Source organism: Temnothorax curvispinosus, unplaced genomic scaffold (assembly GCF_003070985.1).
Source record: "Temnothorax curvispinosus isolate PA1 unplaced genomic scaffold, ASM307098v1 QBEX01000740.1, whole genome shotgun sequence".
Taxonomy (NCBI): Eukaryota; Metazoa; Arthropoda; class Insecta; order Hymenoptera; family Formicidae; genus Temnothorax; species Temnothorax curvispinosus.
This window is the reverse complement of record NW_020210520.1, coordinates 760,470-787,127: the sequence shown is the minus strand read 5'-3', so window position 1 is coordinate 787,127 and position 26,658 is coordinate 760,470. Positions and strand designations below refer to the sequence as shown.

The following is a 26,658-nucleotide window of genomic DNA, read 5'->3' as shown; positions in this document are numbered from 1 at the left end:
CTCTCTCTCTCTCTCTCTCTCTCTCTCTCTCTCTCTCTCTCTCTCTCGTTAATCCCATCTTTCGCTCGCGCTCGACGCCGGCCAGTAGATTACAACGTATACCGAACATCACGATTAATGAATGGCTGTCAACGGCGTTGCATCGCCGGAAAATCAGTTGCACGTATATTGCCGGGCTGTACGCGCTGTCGAGATGCGTTTGGCGAGAGACGTGCCATGCGCCTCGTGCATCGGATTAAGTTGGATTTCAGTGCGTACGCGCGTTTTGATATCCCGCACGATGACAGCACGATCCTTAGAGCGATCAAGGAGTGTGTAATTTTTGCGAGGGGAGATTATGACGAAAACCGAGCCTTTAGTTTCGAAAGTGCGCGGAGGATGCCCACGGGAGAAATTATGATGTCAGAGAAGCGCGGAGCTCCTTTTTCTTATTTCAGGCATTGATTTTGAAACGAATTTTTGTCTTGCCTATACGGATTCTTCGGTCCACTTGGAATTGAAGTTTCTGTGATTTAGGATGCCCAGCTGGCGGACCGGCGCCTTTATTCGCGGGTCCTCGAGATTCAGCCTCGAGTGCTCGCGCGCGATTGTCAATACGGTTATGGAAATGGACCTCCACGAGCGGAGGAGAAAAAGGAGCAGACGAAAGACGCGTGGGGGAGGGCAATAAGTCCGGCCGAGGCGGGAGGTGATCAATCTCGGCGCGCTCGAAGGTAACTTTACGGGCCGGCGCGTAATGATAAACGACTTCGGAGTCGGTGCTCCGGTCGACGTTATCGAGTCCCGCACGTAGTCCCAAGATATCGCGTTTCTCGTTGCAACGCGGGCCATGCGCGACCATGCGCGACGCGGATTTGCATTCGCGCTCGGCTACGCGCGCGGGCGTTAGCCGCGCCGCGCCGAGCTCGTCGTGCTCGTCGTCGTCGTCGCCGGGAACAGGTTCATTCCGTCGTGCGAAATGAATGAAATCGTTAGGCGTTACGAACACGCCGACGCCGCGCCGCGCCGCGCCGGACCGCTTATCGGATCCCGGTATCGGTGCACGTTCGAGCGCAATTATGCGTCGCGTAACTCGACGCGCGTTGCGCGCGAGAGGGAACAGGCGCCGGCTGACACATCCGGTTTCCCGGATATGCAGCGCCCATCGAGATGACTGTCCGTACTTTACATTGAATGCGACGCTGCAATATCGTTTGTTATTAGAATCAGCGATTTATTTTTCGACGATTTCGCGACAGCTATTAAATCGACACTGAATGATCTTTTTTTTTTAAATAATTGTACGAGGTTTATTTTGTCAGCAGATTACAGAAGAATTTATCGTGTGTAAAGATCTAAATATAGTTTTCTTGCCAGAAATACTTTTTAGACGGGAAGGTATAAATGACGCCGGCTTTACCAGTTTGGTTGTGTTTGTTTTAGTTTTGGAGACACATGCCGCTTGTATATCGCGATGTGTTTCGTGCAGGTTTATATTTATACACTTCAGCATCGTTATACTAGTAAGGAATTTTAAAACAAACCGTTTCCTCGGACAAAGAAACGCTGTCATTCTTATGCGAGTGAGTGGGCTTTTAATATCTCGACGACGATGATATCTCGAATCCGAGTCTCTTCCACCCCGCGATGTAATCATTACGGTTGCATTGCCTCCCGTTCTCTGAGTACCTCTTCTTGGTACATGAAGAAATAGCACCTACATAGAATAATTGTAGAATGTTTATGACGCGATAAAAGCGAAGTGTTACAGTTTGCGACGGTATTAAATATCCTGAGAAAAAATATCTCATATGATGATGTATTCGAAAGTTGTTATGTCGTTGCGAAAATTCTGATGTGCATATCTTATGCGACAAACAGATAATTCATAATATTTTATGAATAATGGAGGAACGCGGAATATATGCATAAACGTATGTATCGGCCTACTTATATTTAATTAGGAAAGTTGGTCAAATCTGACAAAATTGACAGATCTGTCGAATATCTCTGCTATGTAAATCGTGTATTCTCGTGTCGTCTTTGTGACGAAGGCACAGTCACGCAACTTTTTATCTCTTGTAGCTTTTTTTTTTTTAAAGCGTTACACGGACGCTTAAACTTCTGCTACGGAGCACATTTATCGAAAATGAAATAGATGCGTCTTGTCGAGTCGCGAATAATCACGCGGAATCCTGGGACGTGGGACGACTCTCGTGGCGAAAAAAAAGGCCGAACATAGTTGATATTTAATGGGCTGTAAAAGAGCAAATGACCGTTAATTGCGCGGCGCGCCTCATTGGGCTTGCATGAAACGAGCATTATACGTACCCGGGCGGATTCGTTTTCTATATTTACCTTTCGCGAAATTATCACATCGGCCATCGCCATAATTACGACGCCAGCGAGACTTTCAATTTATCGCGATCTTGTTTTCCCTTAATAATATATCGGTGCTATCTTTGGTACGACGCAAGAATGTTGTCGTCGCATTGCTCGCGTATAACGTAACATTACTTTAACGCGCGCGCGATTAAATTGCGCGGCCGGCGGCGGCCGATCGAGCGCAACAACACTCGCGTACGCCTCTCACATCTTGCGCGTATGTATATCACACACGCGGTATTTATAAATTGCCAGATTATAAAGGATCTAATGTGAAATCGCCGGAGAACGCGGGGTAATATAATAAAGCATCAGAAAATTATTCGTAATTACTCATAAAGTCCTTACCTAAGACGGGATCTTACGATATACGGATTTGTGAAAGAAACGCTACCTGTGTGCGACAGGTACGTGTAATTCTGCAAAACGTCACCGCTCACGCACGATTATTATATTACATGGTTACTGTTTACATAACTCATCCTGCATAATATTTATCGTAATCGACGATGAATGAGGGGAGGATGAATCGGATTATATGAACTTAACTCGCGCGCGCCCCAGAGAAATTATAGTAATAGAGCGTAAGAGTAACTGCTTCCTGGCGATTAGAAGAGTCAGTAAAATAAGTCGTGCGGGGATCGGAATTGTATACGTGCGCGCGTTCGTAAACGTCGCATGGGCGACAGATAAAAATGACGAAGCAAGTCGAGGCGGTCGGAATTGAGTCGCCGGGCGACTCGTAAAGACGTTTAGATACATATATTTTTTTTATTTAATCCGGTTCGGCCTTTAATTCTATTCACCCGTCTCATCGTGTCCGTTGCTATGCAGCGACACGATCGGCGGAGGAGGACGTCCTGAAAAGTTTAACGCCCGCGAGAGAGACCGAAGAGTGCGACGTTGCTCGTACGTTTTTCTAGCTTTGCGCCATTTCATTTTCCATCAAACGCGACTTCATTGTTCGCGCTGAGACGTTCGTCGAGAAAGGGTTCCACGAGCCTCGTCGGCTTCTTATTATTCCATTGAGCGGCACGTATAAGGGACGGAATATTAACAAGTTGCTGCCCTACGGATATCGCGCGCACGGTTGTTCCCTATGAAAGCGCGTTCGTAAGTTTACCTACGTGAGCGTACTTTAAAGGCGCATTACACCTGACATAACGGTGCATCACGTCGCGTCTACGCGATGTCACGAAGAGCTGCATACGCAGATAAGTCGGGAGCGCGATTATATAGTCTCGCAGAATCTTGAGGGAAATCAAGTTCTCCTTATAGCATCAATCTGAGTATTTTTATTCCGTACACATTCCTAGTCTATTTAATTTTTTTTCCGATACAACCCAAAAATGTTATTTCCACGCTCTACAAATTCTACATCCTATAAATTGCAGTGACTTGGTTTCAAGTTTCGGGCTTCAAGTTTCAAGCAACGGGCTGTAATTTCAGCCCATTTATACCGATTTTATTAGTGTCTGTCATAACGGAATTTCGCATCTGAAAAAACACGGCAATTATGTAGATGGCAATCGCGAAGCTGGCCATGCCAGTAAATGAAATACCATCACGTTGACAACATTAACATAACGATAATCGACATCTGTGTTACCCCGGCGTCAAATTGGATATGCGCTTCGTTATTTAGTACTTGCAAAGTCATCGATTATTCATTCGTGGATCCGTGTGTAGGAACACATAAAATCCCGTTAACCACTTTGCGAAATAAAGGAGGACGCTATCAATTCCCGAACGCGCCTTTCGCCTGGCTGCGAAGATAGCGCGCGTGAATCGCGCACGTTTAAGGATTAAATTCCACGGTGCATCCGCGTGCATCCCTAATAGATTCCTTGGCGCTGCGCCGACATTTATGAAAGCCACGGCGAACTCCGTGAAGCGCAACGACACGTTTTACACGCTCGCAACCCCGCTGTGATTCAGCAACTGCCGCTTTCGCCCTTTCGCGAGTGGTGATAAAAAGCCACGAATTAGCTCGTAAATTAGCCATCAGTCGCCTACAGGCGCTCGCTCGTTTTTCATCCACCATATATACCGCTGAGTGCGTTTTAATTTATTCTTCGCTTTGTGACAACATAATTTTACAATATTTTATTAAGGCGAAACATTTCAATAACGCGTCGTGTCATGTAACAAATTTGATCACTCGCGTCACTATATAAATTAAAATCATTAAATCTGTATTACGGCCGTATCACGCCATTCATTTAATGCGTGATACATTTTATCAAGTCCGTAGCGTATATCTGGATACAGAATTCCATGGATACGAGATAAGCGTATCATAAATTATCACGCGCATTCGCCGAAGGAGGGTCGATAAGGCGTTGCTCAAGTTGTTCGTTCCAGACGAGCCGTTTCCGCGGTCCGCGGATCGCAATCGACTTAAACTTTGGCATTTTCAATCCTTGTGTGTGCATAATAATGCACCCGATGCAGTATGCGCGTGGCGCCGACGACGTGGGGCGTGTTGCCGCCCGAGGCGAGACGCGCGCGAACGAGGAGCGCGTGCGTCGTATCGCGGGGAAACGCGATACGATGACATTTCGCAGTCACCTTTCGTAAACCGTAATCCCGCGATCGTGCGGCTGCCGGCGAAGGAATCCCTCATCTCAATCCCTCTCGCCTCCACGATCCGCTCCCGCGCGTCCCCTTTACGCGCTAATTCCTTTCTCATGTCCTCCGATCTTTCTTCATTTCCTTCTCTCCTTTTCCTCCCTCCGTCGTCCTTTACATAACGCCGTAGACGTTAATAAATTATAGGCTTGAACGCACAAAGATGAGAAGTGCCGGCTCCAAACTCGCCGCGTCTATCTTCATTTGTGTTCCTTCGAAAAATCGGAATTGATATTTCCTTTTAGAGTTCGATCAGACGACGACATATTTTATTCCTCAACTTTGAACTTTTGAACTCCGAACTAATCCAATTAACCCTCTCCTAAATAAATTTTATCGTGCCATCGTATATTACTGAAAGTGATTTTCCTCTTCTGATCTCCGTAAATGATTCTCAAGCTCGTTTCGGTCAATCCTTGACGTCGAGTTAAGGGGGGAGGCCAGACCGCATGGAAACGAGGTTTTGTGGGGTCCCATGAATGGAGTGTTTTGTCGCAGTCGGATATTATGTCGGCGGCGGCGCGCCTGTGACGGATGATTTCCCACGATTATCTTCTCTGGTCAGCGCATGCCGGTGGTTGGAAAATTAGAATGTTTAGGAAGCCAAAGGGGATAATTAATTTCGCACACTAGTCAATGACCTCAGAATTGTTGGAAGGATAAAATATATCTGTTGCCCTATAATAAGCCGTCTCAAACAAGATATAATATGTGTAAACTAACATTAATTAATAGTTCAAGGAAATGACACAGTCTCCGATGACACATTTTTAGCGTATGCGGAAACCGACCTTCCGCTCATTCACGCAGATCGGCACGCAAACATTCTGAAATTTATTGACGGTCGCCGATCCCGCGCCTGTCACGGCACTTCCTTTTGAATTCGCAGCCAGGCGCATTAATTCATTCGTGCCCGTTCGGCTGGCGCAATGTCTACTCATTAATCCGCCGCGACGCGCGGCGTAGGCTTATTTATCAAATACCAAAGTCCCGTTCGTCACCGAGATTTCCATTCAGCGAAACTCGAGCGCGCCGAAACGTCATCCGGCGACGCGACGCTATTCAGTCGCTGTATCGGCGCAACCATGTCTTACAATGAGTTCACTTGCGACATTGCCGAGTCTCGACGAGAGCTCCCGATCCCGATATTACCTGTACATTACTCTACGAGTTGCGCACAATGCTGTTGATGGAGATATGTAGCAGGAACTAAATACTAAATGACTCAATGTGACGTACGTGAACGTATGTAAAGCGTGTTTGTTTATTCAGAAATAAACATGTATTGTAGTTAAACAGCGGAAGGAAAAAATATCGAAAGAATATTATTCAATTTTTTGGCAGTCAATAACTTTTTTTTAAATCTATGTATATTTGTTTATAATATTGGACCAATTGGCCAAATGAGACTAGCGCTAGTTCCAGACAACTATAAACTTTCCATTTTGGAACAAAGAGAATATTGTGCTATTTTGCTGAAAAGAAGAAACTTACGTAATACGCATACAAATAATTCAAGTTATGCACGTACTTTAACAACAAAGTTCGTAAATAGAATTTACCTTTACCTAAGTTTTACCAAAGTTTTCGGTTAATTTGAATCTCACAATGGCGATTTTCATGTATGGGGAGTATGCAGAATGTGCAGTACGCATATATGTATATGGGGTGGTTGTATGACGAGCATGGGGGGAAAATATCGCGGGGATGACCGCGCCATTGTCAACAGCGACACCCGGAGTGGCCATTGTCTGGCGGAGCCCTGCGATTTTTATACATTGGATGTTTATAATCTGCCTCTCGCATCTGCGAAATAATGCCCGCGGATTTGCATACGCAACGGTATCTAGACGTGGAAATATCGCGTGAGAAAACGAATCGGGGCCCCGTTAGCGGCACATTGCAATTCCCGTGCGTGGCAAACGTAGCTTTCGTCGGAACGATTAATAATCGTTGATCATGATACGGGATATTTCAAGAGTTGAAATCATAAAATTTTAACTCAACGCATATCGCAAATTTGATGCAACATATAAATGCAGTTGAATATTAAATGCAATTAATTTATATAAACTTGATTTTTTTTTTATTATATACTGTGTTATATTTTTGCACTTAGAATATGTACACAGCCAAGTTTCGAATAAAGAAGGAGGGAAGAAAAGTAACACTGATAGAAAAATAATTGACAAAAAATTGATTAAAGATAAGAAATTAATAAGAAAAGATAATGATAAATGCAAGTTAGGGAAATAATTATTATGATTGATTGAAAAGTCAAACAGTTAAAAAAGTTTATAAAACTTCAAGGATTTTAAGAATTAAAAAAATCTGAAAATTATGTGTTAAAAGGTGTCCCATTATCGACCTATGAGCAACCTGTAAAAGATCCCATTTGATCCCTTAGGATTCACGTGGGTCTCAAAAAGGTGCGGAAGTCCTTTGTCGTAATAGCACCTAACAAAGTCGTTTCAGTTCTCGCCGAACATCCTAAATAAGCGGATGTGGAAAAGTGCATGTGCCACAGAGCTCCCAAATCTAGAGTATAAAGTCAAACAGTTTGAAACTTTTTGTCGATATAAAACGATATAAATGTAATGCGATTTACTTTATTAAGTGATATTCAAATTTTAAAGCAAATGTGATATAAGTTAACAATTAACAGTAATTTAAAAGTGCTCAAGATATTATCTGTTTAGTTTGTAATATTAAAATAAAAATAAAAGAGCTAGAACAAGAGAAAAAAATAAATAATTGTCTAAAGATAAACTTAATATATATACATTCTAATACAATATAATTTAATGTCTATTTTCAGTTTTCGAATCGTTAAAATCATGTCGGTGCTACTGGAAGGGAGGTCGTACAGGCCGTTCAAATCCTCGGAGGAATACCTGATAGCGATGAAGGAGGACCTGGCGGAATGGTTGAACGCCCTGTATCCGGAGCTCAGGATCAATCTCGACAATTTCATGGACAGACTGGACACGGGCGTCGCTCTATGCAAGGTGAGTGTGTGTCACAATGATTTGCCTGTCAACTTACAGCTATATCGCGGAAGCACGATTGTCCCGTGCGGTTTAGCGCGCGCCGCGCGCCGTACAGCGCTCGTAACGAGGCGATCCTTATCGCGCGCGCGACTTATCGTCGTCGAAAAATTCCCCCTTGCGATCGAGATATGCCTATTGACCTCAATTCTCGAACACGGTTGTCACGGTTCTCTCGCTCGTTCCGCGTTTATTTTCTCGCCGGTTCGTAAACATCCGCCTATAGATGGAGTACCGCGAAAGTGCGGCTATACGTACATTAGCGACGTGATTCCTTTAGAAGTACGCGTTTTTTAGCGATCCATTCTGCAATGTGGCAACTTGTTATTCGAAGCGATACAAGCTGAAATAATTCTGAATAATAGATATTAGCAATATTGACGTTATATATGAGCATTAAGTGCGAATGCGAGTTAAAAGTGCGGGAAAAACTTTGGTCATGCTAAATTAGTTCTTCTTTAAAATTCGGATATGAAGTTTCCTGTCGAAACGCTGGCGTCATTCACAAACACACTGCACAACACGCGGCACGCGCTAAAGATGCATAAAAGCTGCACGTGTGCATCGCGACAAGGAGGAAGAAGGATGCGGGTGACGTCCAGCGGAAGCTCTTCGTCCTGCGTGGCGTGAATTATGATTGAACTTAATGCGAGTGGGAAGAGTACAGCGTGTCATTAAAGAACTCTTTTATTTCTCCGGCCGTTTGTCTACATCCTTATTAAAATGTTATAAATATCATAATTATACTGACAATGAAAATTCGCGCACGTTATAAATCATCAATAACATAATTTTTGTTATGATAATTCTATGATTTTTTTTTAAACCTGAAATCTATCTTCGTTTATTATATAATTATAGATAAATTTAATTAGTAATCTAATTTAATTTAATACAAGAGAATCGTGACTCCATAAAAAATGATCATTTCTTTATTTATTTAATTATTTAAAAAAAATTACTCATTTATATTTTTAAAAATCAATGCGCGAATAGTATGTATTATATATTCTCTTTCTCTTTTTTTATATTTATAATAAAAATGAGTTTTTCCGCGACATACGTAATGGCGAATATAGATGTCTACTTAAACGAAGTTGAAATTATGCATGTGACAGCACGCGCGTACATGTTACTTTTTCGTCAATAAGCGACAACGAGTAAAACCTGTATGCTAAAATCACTGGCTCTTATTGACGCGCGGTGTTGAAATAAAAAAAAAAGTACATACGTACAACCTGTATCTCCCACACGACCATGCCACTCGACATGCAGCGACGGATAGAGTAGTCATTCGTAGCGTGACCGATCGGCTGTCGACGGTGTACACGGTCAGCTTATTAGCTCGGGCATTATTAAAGCAATTTTAACGAGTCATTAAGGGCACGGCAAATTGGAGCGTTTAAGAAAAAATATAAGACACAATGAATAATGGTTTAATTACCCGATTAATGCGGCCGGCAATCGCGACGCTCTTATGCCGGATCACGAGCGCGTGGAAATTACGAGTTTAAGATTTGCGCGTTTGTATGCAATCGCGAGCCGAGATAAGTGCCGCAGCGATAGAACAGCGCTGGCTGCGAATATTATCGGCTTGATTCATGGCTGGGAACACGAGAAAGGGAAAAGAGCCGTAAGCACAATGCGTCATTATTAATACGCTAATTAAAATTTGTTGCTCGATAGATGACTTTCCAATGCCGTGAATTCTTACACTTTTATTACCGTCATTTTATATCCCGCGATCCCAGATCACGGCTCGATCCGTTAATGGTTCCTGGAACGATACCGTGCCCGATCAATCGCGATCCAGCGTGGATCGGCCCGCGTGCCGGATCGAGGCTCGAGTCGACTTTCACTGATCTGCCGACGACGATCCACCGCGGCCACTCGAGTCGACCGAAACGAGCTCCATTCATCGCCACGGGCCCCGTCGCGCACGCCCATAATGCCCACCGGATCCGCGACGGGTATCCGATCGGCGCGGAGCGCGTACGCTCGTATAAATGCCGGGATATCGGCCGGACCGTGCTCGTTATTAGCGGCGGCGCGCCACCGTCGTCGTTATAAATTTATGCCGGAGAAATATTTAGAGTAGGCAGAGGACGATAAAACCGCGGCGCGGCAGCTCGTTCGCGGTGCGTGCAATGCGCTCCCTATGTGCCAACTCGGAGAAAGTCACCGGTGCATCGAGTATATGCGCCTTAAAGCCCGATACAGGCTACAATGAGGCAATAGTGCAATTTTTACATCAACGTTAGATCGGACGTATTAACATTAATTCGTACATCCACGGTTATCGGATTTCGAAAGAAACGAAAGGTCATAAAGAACAACAAGAAAAAGGGAGAAGAAATTAAAAAGATGCCGATTATGTCGAAATGTGGTACGCAATTTAAATCTGATTGAAACATCGCAATCAAGTGATGATGGAAAAGCGAACGGTAAGTCCCGACATTTAGCATCAGGCACGTTCGAACTGTAGAACGAGGCGCGAGGCATTTCAAGCCTGAATCGGGCCTAAGGATTACGGCGGATCTCGGCGGTGAGGTACTGGAATTTCTTACCTGTGGCAGGGGGGTAGGATTGGGTTGCAGCAGTCGAACAGAAACACGCGATGCAGGGGAAGGAGCAGTGCTTTTGCATATATCGACTTTACGAGCCGTGACGAGTGGCGAGACGGGGAGTATAATAAGGTGCGCGACGGAGGGACGATAAGGAATCCTAGTGCTCTCGATACTGGCACTTCTGGGGGCTCTCTTCTACTTTTCCCTCCCTTTTCTATCGTTCGCGGTGAACTTTTACAGACTGCGATTTTTATTGTACTTTGTTTACGGCGGGGGAGGCGTGCAGGCGCCTGCATGCAATACGTGCTGTAGCTTAGAGTACACGACACGCAGCGATAGACTCGAGGGACATTTAAACCTATTTCAATTGCCCGAACCTTTTGTTTCCTACCTATAATGTTTTAATAACAATTTTTTTTTATAATGCATGATAACGCATTATTTATATAACACACTGCTTTTGTGACGTAATTTACGTTAATTTAAGAAAATAAAAATTAATTTTTTAAAGACTTTTGTCTTAATTCTTTTCTGCTTGAAAATTAATAATTTATACTGACGCTTTCGTCTATGCCATCGTAACGACTATTTCTAATTTTATACAAACAGTAATGACTTTGGAGAATTATAAAGTAATATGATATTTTTATGATGATTATAGAGATAAAATTTTAATATGACGTCTATAGATTCCCGAAAAATTGTTGAATAAAAATTAATTGTCATAAAGAATGGATACATTTACTGTCAAAAAATTTATATTCCAGCAATTCTTGGCAATAATGAATAGTTTATTTCACATAATAATGATTTATTTTACAATTAATTAAAAGGATGTCTTTCGCGCAACACCGTCCGAAAATAAACCTGACGGTCCGGTGAATTTTATGATGTACAGAAAGAGAGAGGCCTTCGACATGAAGTAGCTGCGCAAGGAGCGTTTTTCAAAGCAAATTCGAGAATGGCACTTGTCATACGGTTAAAGGTCGACAGGCAATCCATATTAATCACGATCGCGCGATATATCCCGAAAGCGAAAGGAGCCAGAAGCGACGGCGCGCGGCCTTTCCTGTCGGAAATGACAAATACCGGGCGCCCCGATGGTGAACCATATATAGAAATCGTCTGGCACTATCTCCGAGCGCTGTACCGCCATGCGTAATATCGATCTAAAATTATTAATCAATTATGTCACGAACATTCAATGAAAATAATCAATCACTCGGTCTTATACCTATTTGTGACATGCATGTCTTCTTCTTGAGTTGAAGTTATTCACGCATTTATCTTTTATAATGCCGTATCTTGAGATTTTTATTCTTAAGAGTAATATATCCTACGTGCTACTTTTAAATAATGTACATTCATAGCGCGCAACTCGAAGATTATCTCGTGATTTTCTTACAAGGACACCGAGTCGATGCCGTTTCACGCCGTTTCAATGATAATCCCATATAACCATGTTTATATAAAGAAGAAGAAGAAGAAGAGAGGCCTTCTTCTTATCGGATTCCGGATTATGTCGCGGAATTCCAGGCGATGCGCAGCGTGCGCGATTAATTAACCGCAATTGTCGCCATCTGCTTTTTTTTCGCTCGCTCCTCTTTCTCTCATTCGGAATTAGAATTTATGGCGGGCACTATATCGGGCGCATCCCTGATGCTTGTCCCTTGCAGACCTTAAAGCCTGTTTAAGCAAGTCAGTTTAATCGTGAAAGTAGATAGTAACCATCAAGACTATCCATAATTTAAAGAGTACTAAAATTTGTTCCTTAAATAACAATATTATTTTATTATTATTTTATTTTCACATACATTTTAGACAAAATAAAATGTTGCTTTTACGTGATAAGTGGAATATTTGAGATAATACAATTTGTATAATTTGAGATAGTGTAATTTTAGAAGCAATAGTGAATCGACATTAATACTAATGCATAAGTATTTTTATTAATAATTATATGCAATAATCATATAATTTTCTGTATTAAGAGCTGCGACTGCAATATTCTTTGTAATATTCATGTAAAGAACGCGGCACGATTTTGAAATGACGGTGTCGAGATTTAATAGGCCATTACTTGGATAAATTGATAGGCTAACCCGATCGATGGTCAAACGCGTTAAGTCGAGATCGCGCGCGATCGGGGTCGATCCCGAGGATCCGAGGAAGCTGGACGCATTAATGAGCCAATTAATGGAAGAGTTACGAGCTCGGCTTTCCCGACAAGACGATTGTCCGTCGACTTTTCTGACGCGCGTGGCAGAGCGGGTTACCTCTCGGCGACGAGTCGCTCGTTAACCGAGTTTATCGGCGTATCTATCAGTTATCTAAAGAGCCAGTGCTGTTAAACGCGAACGGGATCGGCGATTTCCCTCCAATGAGTTGGCGTTATCGATCACGCTATGATGAATGCAAATCCGATCGGCAATTTTATGTCATCCGCGCAATCGATCATGTACAGTGATCCTTCCTGTTATGAAGATAAGTTCTGTATCTCACAAGAAATTATTTAAATCCTTTAAATCTTTAGTAAATATTGAAGAATTTTAATAAAAGTTTAACATTTTAATTGTACAAGCGTAAATTTATATCAGAAGATAAATAAAATATATTTGTAGCCCATTTGACAATGAGATCAAAGAGATTATCTAGTGGTATCCATTATAAAAATCTATTATAAAAGAACTTTATTCCATATTACAAATAAAATTATGAAAAATTTACATTTGAAATAATTCGGATCGCGGGAGGAAAAATCTATATGTGCAGCGCAATCATAACGTAGATATATAAAGGAATTGGAAGAGGAAGCTGAATTCAGGTCGGCGACCTTGAAATTTCTTGCAGTTAATTGAAATCGAGTGGAAAGCTGATGAGACTCGATTCCGCCGTAGAATTATGCCGTAAATGGAATGGTGATTGGTGCCGTTCTGTGACGTTGCGAGATGTAGAAAAGCGTGGAATCGGATCAATTTTAAAATTAACTTAAAGCCTTTCTTTTTCTATTTCCACAAAATAAACTCCCGTGAAAAAAATGTTCATTAGTTTGTAGTTATAGACTTAATCAACATTGAAGCAATTGCCATTTTTCTCGCGAGTATAGTCCGACGTTTATTTTTTAAAGAAAGTGCGAGATTTCTGAGATCATATCTAGAATAGAATTGTTAATTGCGCGAGAAGTAGGACAGCAAACTTCAATCTATCTGAGCATAAAGTAAGTTAGAATCGTGTTTTCACACGTCTGTGGCACGAAGGTGAACCTCATATTATCTTCTATGTATCATGTAGGATACGATACGCACGTGTTAAATAACCGCAGGCTTGCGTCCTTGTAAACTGATTATCCTTTTCGGAAGATCAGTCGTAAAACGGAGTACGTCGCTGGCTGGCGCGCGTTTGTTCTGCGTATTTCACACCAAGGAAACGCATTACACACAGGCGAGGTCAAGAGCGTTTCCTGGCCGCCTTCTATTAGCATTTCTATTGAGAGTTCCTAGTCCTTTATCTAGCTTGTTTATGCTCGGAAACGTCGGTAGTATGAAGGACCATTCGCACAAGCTTACGTAAGCTTACAGTAGGAGTACTTTAATCTCGAAATTATTATTCTCGTCTCTCAATATCAGATTTAAATAATAATTAAAAATATATATACGATAAATAATACTTGTAAAAATGTAAAATATGATACGATAAATAATAATCCATAAAATGTAAAATATGGTATAAATAAACGAAAGAAGTTAATAAGTGCGTCTAAATTACACCGAATATATAATGATACGATAAATAAAACCTGTAAAAATTGAAAATATGATATAAATAATGAAAGAAGTTAATAAATGCCTAAATTATATATACCGAATAATGAATCATACGATAAATCCCCGCGAAGATTGGAAAGTTAATGACGGGGCATTTCATCTTTCCCACAAATAACCCTGAAATATGGGAGATATTTTAATTTCTCCGGGAACGCACACACACACACACATTGAAAGAACAGGGTTTACGGATGCACATCGAGATACATTCGAGCACAAGCAACGAAAACTGCCGGAGACGCGCCGACGACTCCTTTTGTCTCAGAGATTAGAAGTACGGATCCAGCGACCGGATGCTTTTTTTCATAATCCCTCGAAACTGGAGATGAGTGGCACGGGGGTGGTCTTTTTCAACCTCGTGCCTAAATATACACCGTATCCCCCGCGTGCTTCCGAAATGCGGTGCAAGGGATGCGTCGTAAAAACACCGGACGGAAATAGCCGGCGAAAAATCGAGCGGGCGCCACAACGCGTCGCGCCGACAGTTGCGAGGAGACGCGACGGGCGGTCTAGGACCTTCGAAGATCGCCTTTATAGTCCCGGCGCATTTTAATGCCAATGTCGACGTCCGTGGACGTAACTGCTCGCGGTCTTAAAAGAGGTTCATTGTACCTTTTCAGTATAGGTTTGCTTCAGGGACGGCGGAACGTTTCTTTTCAAGAGGCGGAAGGTACCAATAGAGAAAAGTGAATCGATGTAAATAATAGCGGTATTTTCTACATACGTAAATAATATCATAATGTTATAATTTATATACAGGAATCAATTTTTCGGAATCACATACCAAATTTTATAAAAGACAATTAGAATTTTTAGTACTATTGGTATATAAATATATTGAATCTATATATTATATTTTTTCTTAAGGCAATAATTGAGAATGAAACTGATCGTTTGTAGCCTTCGGAATAGCTGCTAGATAAATTATCACGTGGATGATAACGGGATAATTCATTGAGATGATAGTGGTAGATATTTCTCCCTTGCTATCGGTCATCAGTTAATCGACATTAAGTGTCTATTAAGTAATTCAGGCGATCAGTCAAGAAGGGAGATATGCCTTGTCTTGTAATGCCAATGGAGTTTTTTTTTGATAGGCCGTTGTTGCGAATGCCGATAATTTTTATTACATCGCGTTGTCATCCATTAACAATAAGATGTTCACAAATATAAATCGATCAAGATTATTTTTGTAAAAGAATTTAACTTATATATTCGTTTTTCTCTCCTTTTTCACTAACACCGTTTTTATCGTGAATATTCACTGCGAAACATTTATCGTCGATCTATCATTTCTCTGACCTTAACGGCGACACGCGAATCACTTCCTGGCGAGTACAATACTTCGCGACGTGTCGTTGGCAGCCACATAAAGACTGGCGAAAGCACGTTCGCACGATTTTACATACTTGTTCGCGCGTGCGACGCTTTGGAGGCATCTTACAGCGCGCGTGTAGAACACACGATGATTCACGACGCTTTTGTGCCGGGCGAGGTCTTACTGGTTAGGAGTACAAACGGTCGAGGTTTATTAACCTCCGGCGCGCAGGAACGACAGGATCGCGAACAATCCTATAGCGGGGTATCTCTTCGCAAAGAATTTCGTCACAGTTATAAGAACGGCCGGCTGTAAAGTAATTAATTTTGTTCAGGAATCTAAATTGTGCGCGAGTCAATTTCAATTGTATACAACACGTAATCCTCTCGGTAACGTGATTGCTCGCTAGAATTTATAAAACCGTTATATAGGTAGTATATAGGTAGTTATGCGTGTTGAATATACATTTAATTGGTAAACGTTAACATCAAAAATTTTTTTCCTCTCAGCATTTATTTTTTAATCTTGAATTATTAATGGTTAATATTGAAGTTAGTATAATTAGTCGTAATCTTAATCGATTCGCAATCCTTAATAGTTTTGTAGTGTGCAATTCTACACGTAAATTACTCACGTAATAATCAACAGCTTCGTTATCACGACGGTGTCTATACAGCGCAATAGATATAATAATTTTAATTAGATTAGATCATGCTGTGCGTGGTCGCGCTTTCGATAGCGCGTTCGCCGCTTCATTTCGCCGCGCCGCGAACAGCCATAAATTTCCGCAACGGTTTATCGCGTAAGCCCTGGCCCCGGCCGGAGACTAAATTAAGTTACGGGGTTATGAGTAATGGTTACTTGCGCTCTCGTTGGTTACGTCTCATTGGTTTCCTTCTTCCTTCCACACCGCGTGCAGCGTTACGCTTTAACTCGTATGCGTTCCCCCTCGAGCGCAATGAAACGCCTCGCACAACCGCTCCAATTTACAAACATAGAATGTGCAGCAGCCATTTTCATTAGGCATATTGGTCCGTGGTAGGCGACGACGATACCGAGAGGGGTCAGGGGCCACGTAATGTGACATCCTGCCGTCGCTTCATCTGCCGACCGTATTACCATATGCGCCACTTCTCGTCTTTTATAAGCGCGACTCTTCCTCTCACCAGTGATGCTCAACGCAGTATCGAAAGGCTTGAGATCGGATTGCGATTGGATGGTACAGTTAAAAGAAAAAAAGTATTGCTATATAATGTCAGTCGAGCAGATAAACGTAATATATTACTGACATTTTTCAGTATCTAGTACACGAAGAAGAAACAAAATAGTAATTAAATACTTCGAGGACGACTTTTATCGGGAATCAACTTTTTTTATGAATCCCCTATCCTTTTGGTTAATTTTTCAGCTCGCCTATACGGATGATTAAAGACAGGTACACTAATGTAAGAGAGAAATGACTCCTCTTGCTTTAGAGAGTGGTTTCTTTCATCATCAAAATTTTCAAAAGATGGCTTATTTTATCTCTTTTACTTTCTAAATACGCACACAGCTTATCTTAAGTATAAAAAAATGCATTCGTATTGCTTTCATTCCCGAGTTTGATCGTACATTTCCCTGATGAACATTCTCGTCATCATTTAAGAGTCCTCGACAAAATGATCCGGTTGTTGAATTGTCATTATCGTCGTTCGTATTCAGTCGTAACTGCCTGTTGGCGGACTCGTCTAATCTCTATATTATCCCTCGGGAGGTATCGAGACAGGCCGACGAAACAACCGGATGCCGTTAGATGTGATTTTTATGAGTGTGCGTCGAGGAGCGCGCGCGTAAACAGCTCCGCAACCTTATGGCGTCCACGTGCAGACGAGAAATACGTTTTCACGGGGTTCCCTAAAACCTGTCCGCGTAAAATGCGCGTCGTGATCTCGTTTTAACCGGAGGTTTTTCGTAGAAGGCTTGATTTCGATCTCGCGTTAAAGATGCGTGAAAATAGCCGACGATTTAAGCAATCTGAGAACTTTACAACACAATTAATTGATTGCCGTTGGGCAAAAAATAAAGTTTGACAGACCAGACTATAAAAATTTGCCTCCAAATGTTTAGAATCTTTCTCTTCCTACTGAAAGAAATTGAAATATAGATATCGAAGGTAGAAAACTAAAAAGGCTCGCTACAAAGACTCCGTAAATATAAGATAGAATTATATTGATTAATTATTTATTAATAATTGAGATAATAACATTTTTTGCAAATTATGTAATAATTTTATAAATCTATCACTGAAGAATAAGAATTATTGGTAACAAGGAATTAGCCGCGTGAACGTGACATCGAAACTCGATGCGTCGCACGTGAGCGGACGCACGCTGCGCGCTGCCTGCGCGCAAGGCGCGATGTTTGCACGGACGAAATATGATTTTGTTTAAACAAGTCGGGGACTTTCTAGCGGGGCTGACTGTTCCAGGTCGTACTGCGCGGTCGCTTCTTTTTCCAACGTAACCCAAATACCTCTCAGCAAGTCATCTCGCGTCAACTCTGTTTGAGCAGCGGAGGAAGTTCAACGAACTGTCATTAAAACGAGCACCCAGTTAGCTGACACGGTCGTTTGAGCAGATGTTCGGCGGAAAACGAGCGTTGAGCAAACGGAAAGAGATTAAAGGGATGAAATAACACTATCGTCAGTGATATATGTGCTGATTGTAGTCAAATTGGAGGCAAGAAAAGCAGAGCGTTCCGAAGAAAAGCAAAGCGAAGAGTCAGTTACTGTTACTAATATTTTTTCTCTTATTTTGATATTATTTAACTCCTGCCTTAAAAAAATAATGGAAGATTCATGACTATAAAATTTGTAATATTTAAAAGTGTAATTTATCAATTACTTGTAGAAGTTAAAAAAAAAATATGAATATTTTATATCTCTTTTGTTTAATTCATATTGCGATCAGATTTCTTTGCTGTCCATCATCGCCGTTCCCCGTTGATATTTGACATATATACAAGGGCGTGCGCATCCCGAATCTCTTTTTAGCTGCTCACTCATCTAAATCAATAACGTGATATATTGCATTAAGGCCTTTTTTCTCGGGGGATGACGGTCATCAGATGCCATCTGGCCATTTCAATGCTCGCGGTAAATCCAGGATTTTGATGCCGCGTCAAGTCTCGCATCTGAATAACGTATAAGTATGTGTGCGCATGATGTAAGAGGAGACGACACGTATGTATGAGAAAGTGTTGAATAGCGTGAAATGAAATATCGTGTTTTACGCGCGTATACTCCAGGCGACAGAAATAAAATATCGACATTTGTTATAAGCGTCGTGAAACATTGATGCATACGTGACACACTTTAAATTGTGAGTATTATGAATCGTAATCCAGGACGCCCTAAATTATGCCATTATGATATTAGAAGAAATACTTATGATTTAATAAATTAAAATTTTAAGGGAGAGAGCAAGAAAGAGGGCAATTTACTTCAAGAAATTTAAGAATTGAAAAGTAATCAAGGTTCTCTTAGATCAATTAAATTAGTAAAAACGCGTGCGCGCGATTCGTCTTCCTATCATTCTCTCTACCAAATTGTCATATCTCTGTCCCGCATCAGATGATGCAAAGTGATTTTTTTCTGCTTCCAGCATGCGAACAACGTGCGGAAATATGCGACGGACTACGTGGTCCGGCGTCAGGCCCGCAAGATGCCGATGACACGCTCGATAACTTCCCTGGCGCTGCCGATGAGCCAGGTGGGCGACGTGCCCTACCTGCCCAACGCCAAGGCCGGCACCTTCTTCGCCCGCGACAACGTCTCGAACTTCATCGATTGGTGCCGCAACAGCCTCGGCATCATCGAGTGCCTACTCTTCGAGACCGAGGATCTGATAATGCGTAAGAATGAGCGACACGTAATATTATGCCTGCTGGAGGTGGCGCGTCGCGGCGCCAAGTTCGGTATGCTCGCGCCGTTGCTCGTGCAGATGGAGAGGCAGATCGACCGCGAGATCGCCGCCGAGAACAAAGCGGCGAACGGCGCCGGCAACGAGGAGAGCGATGACGAGTACGAGGAGGAACCCTGCCTCATATACGGGCCGCAGCCGCAGATCGTCACGAACGATCTCAAGACTCTCCACGAGTTGGTGAGTGAAAATATGATCTTGGTACATACTTGGAATAAATATATAGATCTCGACGCGAGGAGTGACGTTTTTACGCCTCCGTTGATGGCCGGATGTTAGGGTACACGCGGTGAAAAAACTCAGCATTTATAAAAGAGCAAGAATTTTTTACTTAACTTATAGCGAATTCGGTTGGACGCACTAGTGGGCGCTAGAGCGTCCGATCGAATTCGCTATTAGTTCTCTCTCATACTATGAATTTTCTGAATTCGATCCCTTTTATTCTCAAAGCATCGCTTCGAAGTCCGGAATAACGATCATCGTGTTTGCGATGCTTCTCGGATCTCTCGGTAGCTTGGAAGTTTCTCAACGATTCATGGCGCCGATTCTGATGGCTCACCGATTAAATCCCGACGGCTTTGAACGTATTCGAATCGCGGGTTTCGTCGCGTATCATTGCCAACGACGACCGTAACGTGCCGCGGCTATGAAAATAACTCCGCAACCCATCCGGATGTATTTATGGCGGTCCTAACTCGCCAACGTCGAGTCGTGAATATCGCGCGATCGGAAATAAGAGAAGAGATATCGCGATGCTTAAATTTAATGGAGTGTCAATAGTTTCGCTCGTTCGGTATCAGGTACCGCAAGATCGATACCACACTTTGCGGTGATATCGTAAAAAGGATAGTCAAGAAGGATGCAATGGTTTCTACAATTTAGCGTAATCCTGCGACTGTCGTATTTAACCCTAGAATCCATGTATCATTTTTTTGACCTTCTAATCCATGACTGGGGGCAATATCGACCCCACGCTTTATTTGATCGTAAAACCGGTCCTACAGAAATAAAGGGTCTTTAAACCTACATGAATTTCTTCGTTTTTTAATAACAAAGAGAATGGTATACGGTAAATTTAATTTTACTCAAGTTTAGTTAGTGAAAAAAGCCATTTAAAGACCGAAAAATGCAGAAAATCAGCAAAAACCTCTTTTTTTAAAGTTTGCCTGGGGTCGAAATCGACCCCTCTCATGGATTCTAGGGTTAAACAAATTTCACACTTCAAAATTACAATGATCTTGATACCAATTATTTTTTATCGTTAATTTTGTGTTTTGATTGCGGCAACAATATCACGTAGAAAAAAGAGTTATTGTGTTCTTAAGTAAGGAAATGAGTCAACTTTTTAAACCATTTTAGATTGCAGTGTCCACGTCTTGCTTTTCTAGATTCTTTTTCCTTTTTTTCGCGCGCATGTACACGTCTTGGCAAAGAAAGGACGAAGCCGTCGACCGCTCCCACCGTATGCGCGCGACCTATTCGAGATTTTATTGTCGGCTGCTTATTATAAATTAACAGGTAACGATGACGCGCGCGCATGGCGCGTTAAATGTCTCGTCGTGCACGCGAATCGCGTTGACGGCCCGGCGTCGCGATAACGCCATTTCTTCGACGTTAATTGCACTGCCGCTGGCGGAGAACGCGACACATTGGCCGATACCTCTCCGCGACGATGGAAACATAATATTCTCTATATTTCACGGGCTTGTCGACCGGCTGTTCCGTATCTTCTTTACACTTCCGTCGTAGACATCACGATATCATCAAACAATGACATAACTAAAGAGAGGGCCTCTCCCCCTCGCCCTTCCTTCCGCGGACGAATTTTAGGGAGAACTGCGATCTTTATCTTTGGCAACAATTTCTATTATTTACTGCACCGCACAGTATCTACAAGGTTCGAAATAAAAGAAACGAGAGAAATTGTTAATTGAAAATATTTAATATAACATTTAAAGTTATTGTGCTACTTACGTCGATTATTACTTGTAATTTGACTGGTAATTTATTACCGAGCAAATCACTCAATAAATTATGTTTGATTATTGTATGATTGTCTATTAATGTAGCTTCATGTTATTTTTACAATTAAAGGGCAGTGCAGTATATAATAATGATAATAATTTTGCTCGACCGAGAGACCGGCTTGTATCGACTAAAAATGTCGGATTAGCCGACTCGCGAGTGTGTCTAACGGCGGCGATTACCGGCGGCGATACACGCGACCGGCATACGTGTTTGCGAGGCTAAATCGCGGCATTTCACGAAGCGGAATAATTCCTTCCCCAGGGCTTACAGCGCCGCGGCCGGGCGATAACGTCGCGGCTTTGCCGCATACAGGAATTCCAGGACGCTTTCCCGCGATGTCGTGGCACCAAACGCTCGTGGCGTATGTACCTTGTAGAAGGTTTACGATCGCTTTATCTTTCGAAAGAAAATTTCGACGTAATCGTAGAATGTTACGATAAATCTGCTCGTTGTAATAAATCTTTCCTTTTTACGGGAACAGGAAGAGAGGGCTGTCGTATCGTTGTACTACTTAAGTGCATGAAGTGAAAGATACGCCACACGGCAGGGTGAAAATGATGCAGGGAATGAATCGATGTCGCCTCAATATTGAAATCAAATACAAGAATTCCAATGTTTCTTTCACCGCTTCCTTATTGGAATAACTCTATTAAACCGCAGACTTTACAGTTAATACAAGAGACACAGGCATTTTTAAGTAATGACATCACGTTATTAATGTAGAAATTAATATTTTTAAGAAAGATCCTCAGAAGGTTTTTAGCAGTGAAAAATTAATAGTGACAGAGTGTGAATTAAAAATTATTTTTCAACGAAATATAAACATAATATAAAGTGGTAATAATTCTTAAAAGCATCACAAGTAAGTAATATGCTTCGAGAAAATAGTTGCATGATGTTATTAGAACAGTATGACATGATAATACGCATCGCACAATCTCTGGTGATACGAACGATAAAATAATTATATGTAGCAAGATACCAAGCGGGAAGTTGAGGCGACATCGATACTTGGATAGTATCGTAACAGCATTAACATCCCTAGTAGATAGAGTAAGCGCTGTAAGCGTTAGCGGTTGCATAGTAGAGCCGAACGCGCGCGTGTTACCGCCGTAAATCTCGTGGGAGCGTCATTACGGCCGCCTTTCGAGCGTATTGTGCGTCGATTTTCGCGATCAGTCGCCGATATCGCCGGATAAATTTCACTTTGCGCCGCGGGGAGGCCGAGCGACGCCGCGCGCGTCGGCTTTAAGTAGTAATACACTGTGAAAGCGTTGCCCTCCGATTCCAATAAAGTAGAGGCGAGCTGAGAGGCGAGCTGAAGCCGGCTTTGTCGGGCTCCGTAATTAGCAGAAATATTTACCGCGTCCTAGCTGCGAAAGTAACGAAATATGCCAGGACGTGGGTTCTCCATTGTCGCCAAGTAAATTAATTTTGGGTCACAATAAAATTCCTTCCTGATTTTTACATGGACTGAGTTCTTAATTCTTAATTATATATAAATATAAGATGTAGGGGGATAAAGAGAGAAAGATTCACGATTTGAAACAATTCAGCGTGAAGTAGTTTGAACAATATTGATTTTAATTTTAATTTCTTTTAATCGTCTTTTTTTGGATTGTAAAAATGTAAAGAATTAACATTTTTACACCATGTCACGGATCTTGCTCATTAGAGTCGGCCCTGAGCTGAGAACATGTTGAATCGCGATTGAATCGAAAGGACGATTACGTCGTCTCGTGTCAAGTGTCGGAGTGTTCAAAGCGGCAACTCGCCGCTTTATTGATAATTAATCTAATCTCTCTTTGCGCCGCAAGACACAACAACGCGAAGGTGCATTCTCCGGAGCGTTCGCTTTCGCATTAAAGCCTTTCCTCGCGGCGATGCAGCGGCGGCGCGGCGATGATTCAAGGAGAGAGAAGAAAACGAGTGGAGCCGTGGAGTAAGAGCGTGTTTTACGCTGTCCATCGATTAGACTCACTCTTGTCACGCGTATTATCTTATCGTGAGCGTTACGACTTTGTTAGCCGCGTTTGATATAAACAACTCCGCGGCCGCGACTCGCCTAATCGCGTACGAGATGCGATAATCGCAAATCGCTATGATAACATTCTACAGCGGGAGTTTGTAGTAAACGAGATATTTGTACGAGAGCTCTTACATCAAGTTTAACGATAAATAATTATCCGTCGAATAACTCCTATCTCTGTCGTCGGTTAATAATTATTGATTAAGTGATGTTAATATTGCAGCAAAATGTAATATTATTTTTTACGTTATTATAGATCCTTAATAATTTTTTTGTTTAACGAAAAATCGATAGTTTTTATTTTTCACGCAAAACTCACGTGATCTTTTATTTTACTTATATTTGTGAAATAATTATGATGAATAATTATAGCCAAGTGCATAAAATTTATAATCATCAATCTGTAAACTTCGCTTCTTTATCCGTGAAAAGGTTATATAAAATTTTTATTTACAGTTGTAGTTTTGCTTTTACTTTTACATCAGCGTTTTTCGTTTATCTGGGTTTCGCTAGTACTTATCAAAGTCGTGTTACATTTTATGGCGTTGTCCAGATATAAATCTGGAAAATCCTAACAATGTATTTGCGGAACTTCGGTTCGCACGCTCGCAGGTGATTTCCATGATTCACAATGACTCGGCGGCGATGAGTTCCGCGGTCTTTTGCGAGCAGCGATAAGATTAGCGCGTTTAACAAGGCTGAATCTAATCGATAGCCGAGGTAAACTGTGCAATTCTATACCACCACGCGATATATACGCGTGTGTGTTTTGTACCCTCGACGGGCGGTTGGCGCAATGCGAAACTGCGCGTTGTCGTTGCCGCCAGTACGTTCACTTATCACGGAAGGCGGATTCGCGGCGCGCGAGAAGACGGGAGAATTTTTTTCTTTAATTTATATGCAGTCATATTTTTTTATCTTGCGGAACAGTTAGCCGCGCCGCGCCGCGAGTTTGCGCACCGTGGATTTTCTATTCGCGTCACTTTAACGAGCCTGATGCGATTTCAGCGCGCGTCTTTAATCACCGCGCGATGCACCTTTTGCGTATTGCACAGTTAGCTAGAAATATATTTGAAATTCTTTACTTTTATCTAAATATTTTTCCATTCTCTAATTTTACCTCTTTACTTAAAACTCTTTATTAATATGAAATTTGATATATTTTATTGAATTTTTATTGTAAATAATATTTTTAGAACAATAAACTACGTTTATTGTTTTCTACAAAGATTTAGCTTTGTTACTTTCTGCAATCAGATTTAAATAAATAAAAAAAAGAAAAAAATTAAACCAGCTAAAATATTTTTCTATGCGTATGAGACAGCTTCATCGTAAATGGATGATATTCAGCGAAAAAAATATTACCAAGGTAAATATTTCATGAAACCCACGGTAGATTCTATTGCGAATGTTCAGGGAAGTTACCGCCACCCGTACCAGACCGAGCTTCGCCTCGCAAGCGCCGAAAGCTCGCGTATTGATCGCCGTTAGCCCATTTCGTATCAAGTTCAAGAGCAAAGTCGACGAAGTTACCTCAAAAGAGGGAGTCCTTTTCTTAGGTGATATTCACGATGTACCTTCTTTTAGTTATTTTCCCGTCTTTTTCGACCTCCTCGACCTTGCCTTTTGCAACTCGTATCACAATTAGCATTTTGTATGTGTGCTAATTATCAGATCTTATCAGCGTTTCGAAGGTTATCGAAGGAAAATATTGATTCGCTGTCCATTTCGTTCGTTTCAGTTCGATATGTGACGTCGTGACTCATTTCCGGCGATAAGCGCACTTCTATGAAATCTTGAACGTGTCGCTTTTTTTTATTCTGAAACCGTTGGATTCCCGTCAGTTTTTGCCCTCTTTTTCTGTTCCATATTTTCACTTCTGTTGAAAACTTTCACTTTCAATTTAGATTCAACATTTTCAGCATTTTCAGATTTACACCGAAATATTTGTATCTTTATCGTTGATTTATATGAAAGTTTAATTTTGTGGCTAAGAAATATATGAATTCTTTATCAAACGCTTTATTTTTTAGCTTTTCATAATTATTCAGTTATTAATCTACATTTTGTACGCTCTTGTTACCTCTGTATTAGGCATTCTTAGTACTTTTTTAGTATTTAAAAATTAAAATTTTTATTTTCCATCATAATGTTTCTATTATTAAATTATTTTGTAATATAATTAGGAGGCTTATTGTGGTCACGCGGTCCTCACGCAATTCTTATCTCATATTCTTTGGATTGTGGAGCTAATTTCTAAGTACGTATGAAACATTTTTGTCGTTACATTGAGAATGACGTGTATTTCGGGAAGGTATGATTCAGTTGCAGCCCTCTTCGAGTCATCCAAAGTTACCACGTATTCTATATTTGCACACACGTTACTCACACATATAATATTTGAACAATCGTTTATATTCAAAAATAGAGGTGAAGTATAATAATATCGACAATTACACACATAACGTTACTTTATAATCGTTCATAATGAAGGCACTGATGAAACGAAGAGTCTATATAACAGTCAGTAACTTGTCAATCAAGTTTTGCTTCGCTAAAAATAACTGATAGTGAACCATTGAGTAAATACAGCAAATTCATCAGATACCATGTCGAGTGTTTTTTTACATCAGTTTTTTGGTCGCTCCGAATTCTCCTCGGCTATACGATCGGCCTTCGATCGTCGTGCGATTTATTTACGATCTGAGAGAAAGAGTTACTATTTGTCCGGCAGAATGAGAGAGGAATCCGCTCGCTCCTTCGCATAGGACTACCATAAAAGGCGTTGAGCTCTCCTCGAGTCTCCGTCTCAGTTATTACGTACAATTAGCCTGAGATGCTGTTGAGAGAGAGAGAGAGAGAGAGAGAGAGAGAGAGAGAGAGAGAGAGAG

The 26,658-nt window shown here is 41.6% G+C and overlaps 1 protein-coding gene across 1 annotated transcript in view; it reads left to right on the top strand.

Annotated features, from left to right (window-relative positions):
• The window catches only part of LOC112457341 (GAS2-like protein pickled eggs), a 60,406-nt gene that overhangs the window by 4,185 nt on the left and 29,563 nt on the right, over positions 1-26,658 (top strand). Inside the window, exons 2-3 of the mRNA XM_025020333.1 lie at positions 7,814-8,003; positions 19,393-19,890. Coding sequence (XP_024876101.1) covers positions 7,833-8,003; positions 19,393-19,890 — 669 coding nt within the window. The 5' untranslated portion in view covers positions 7,814-7,832. The remainder of the gene's footprint in view (positions 1-7,813; positions 8,004-19,392; positions 19,891-26,658) is intronic.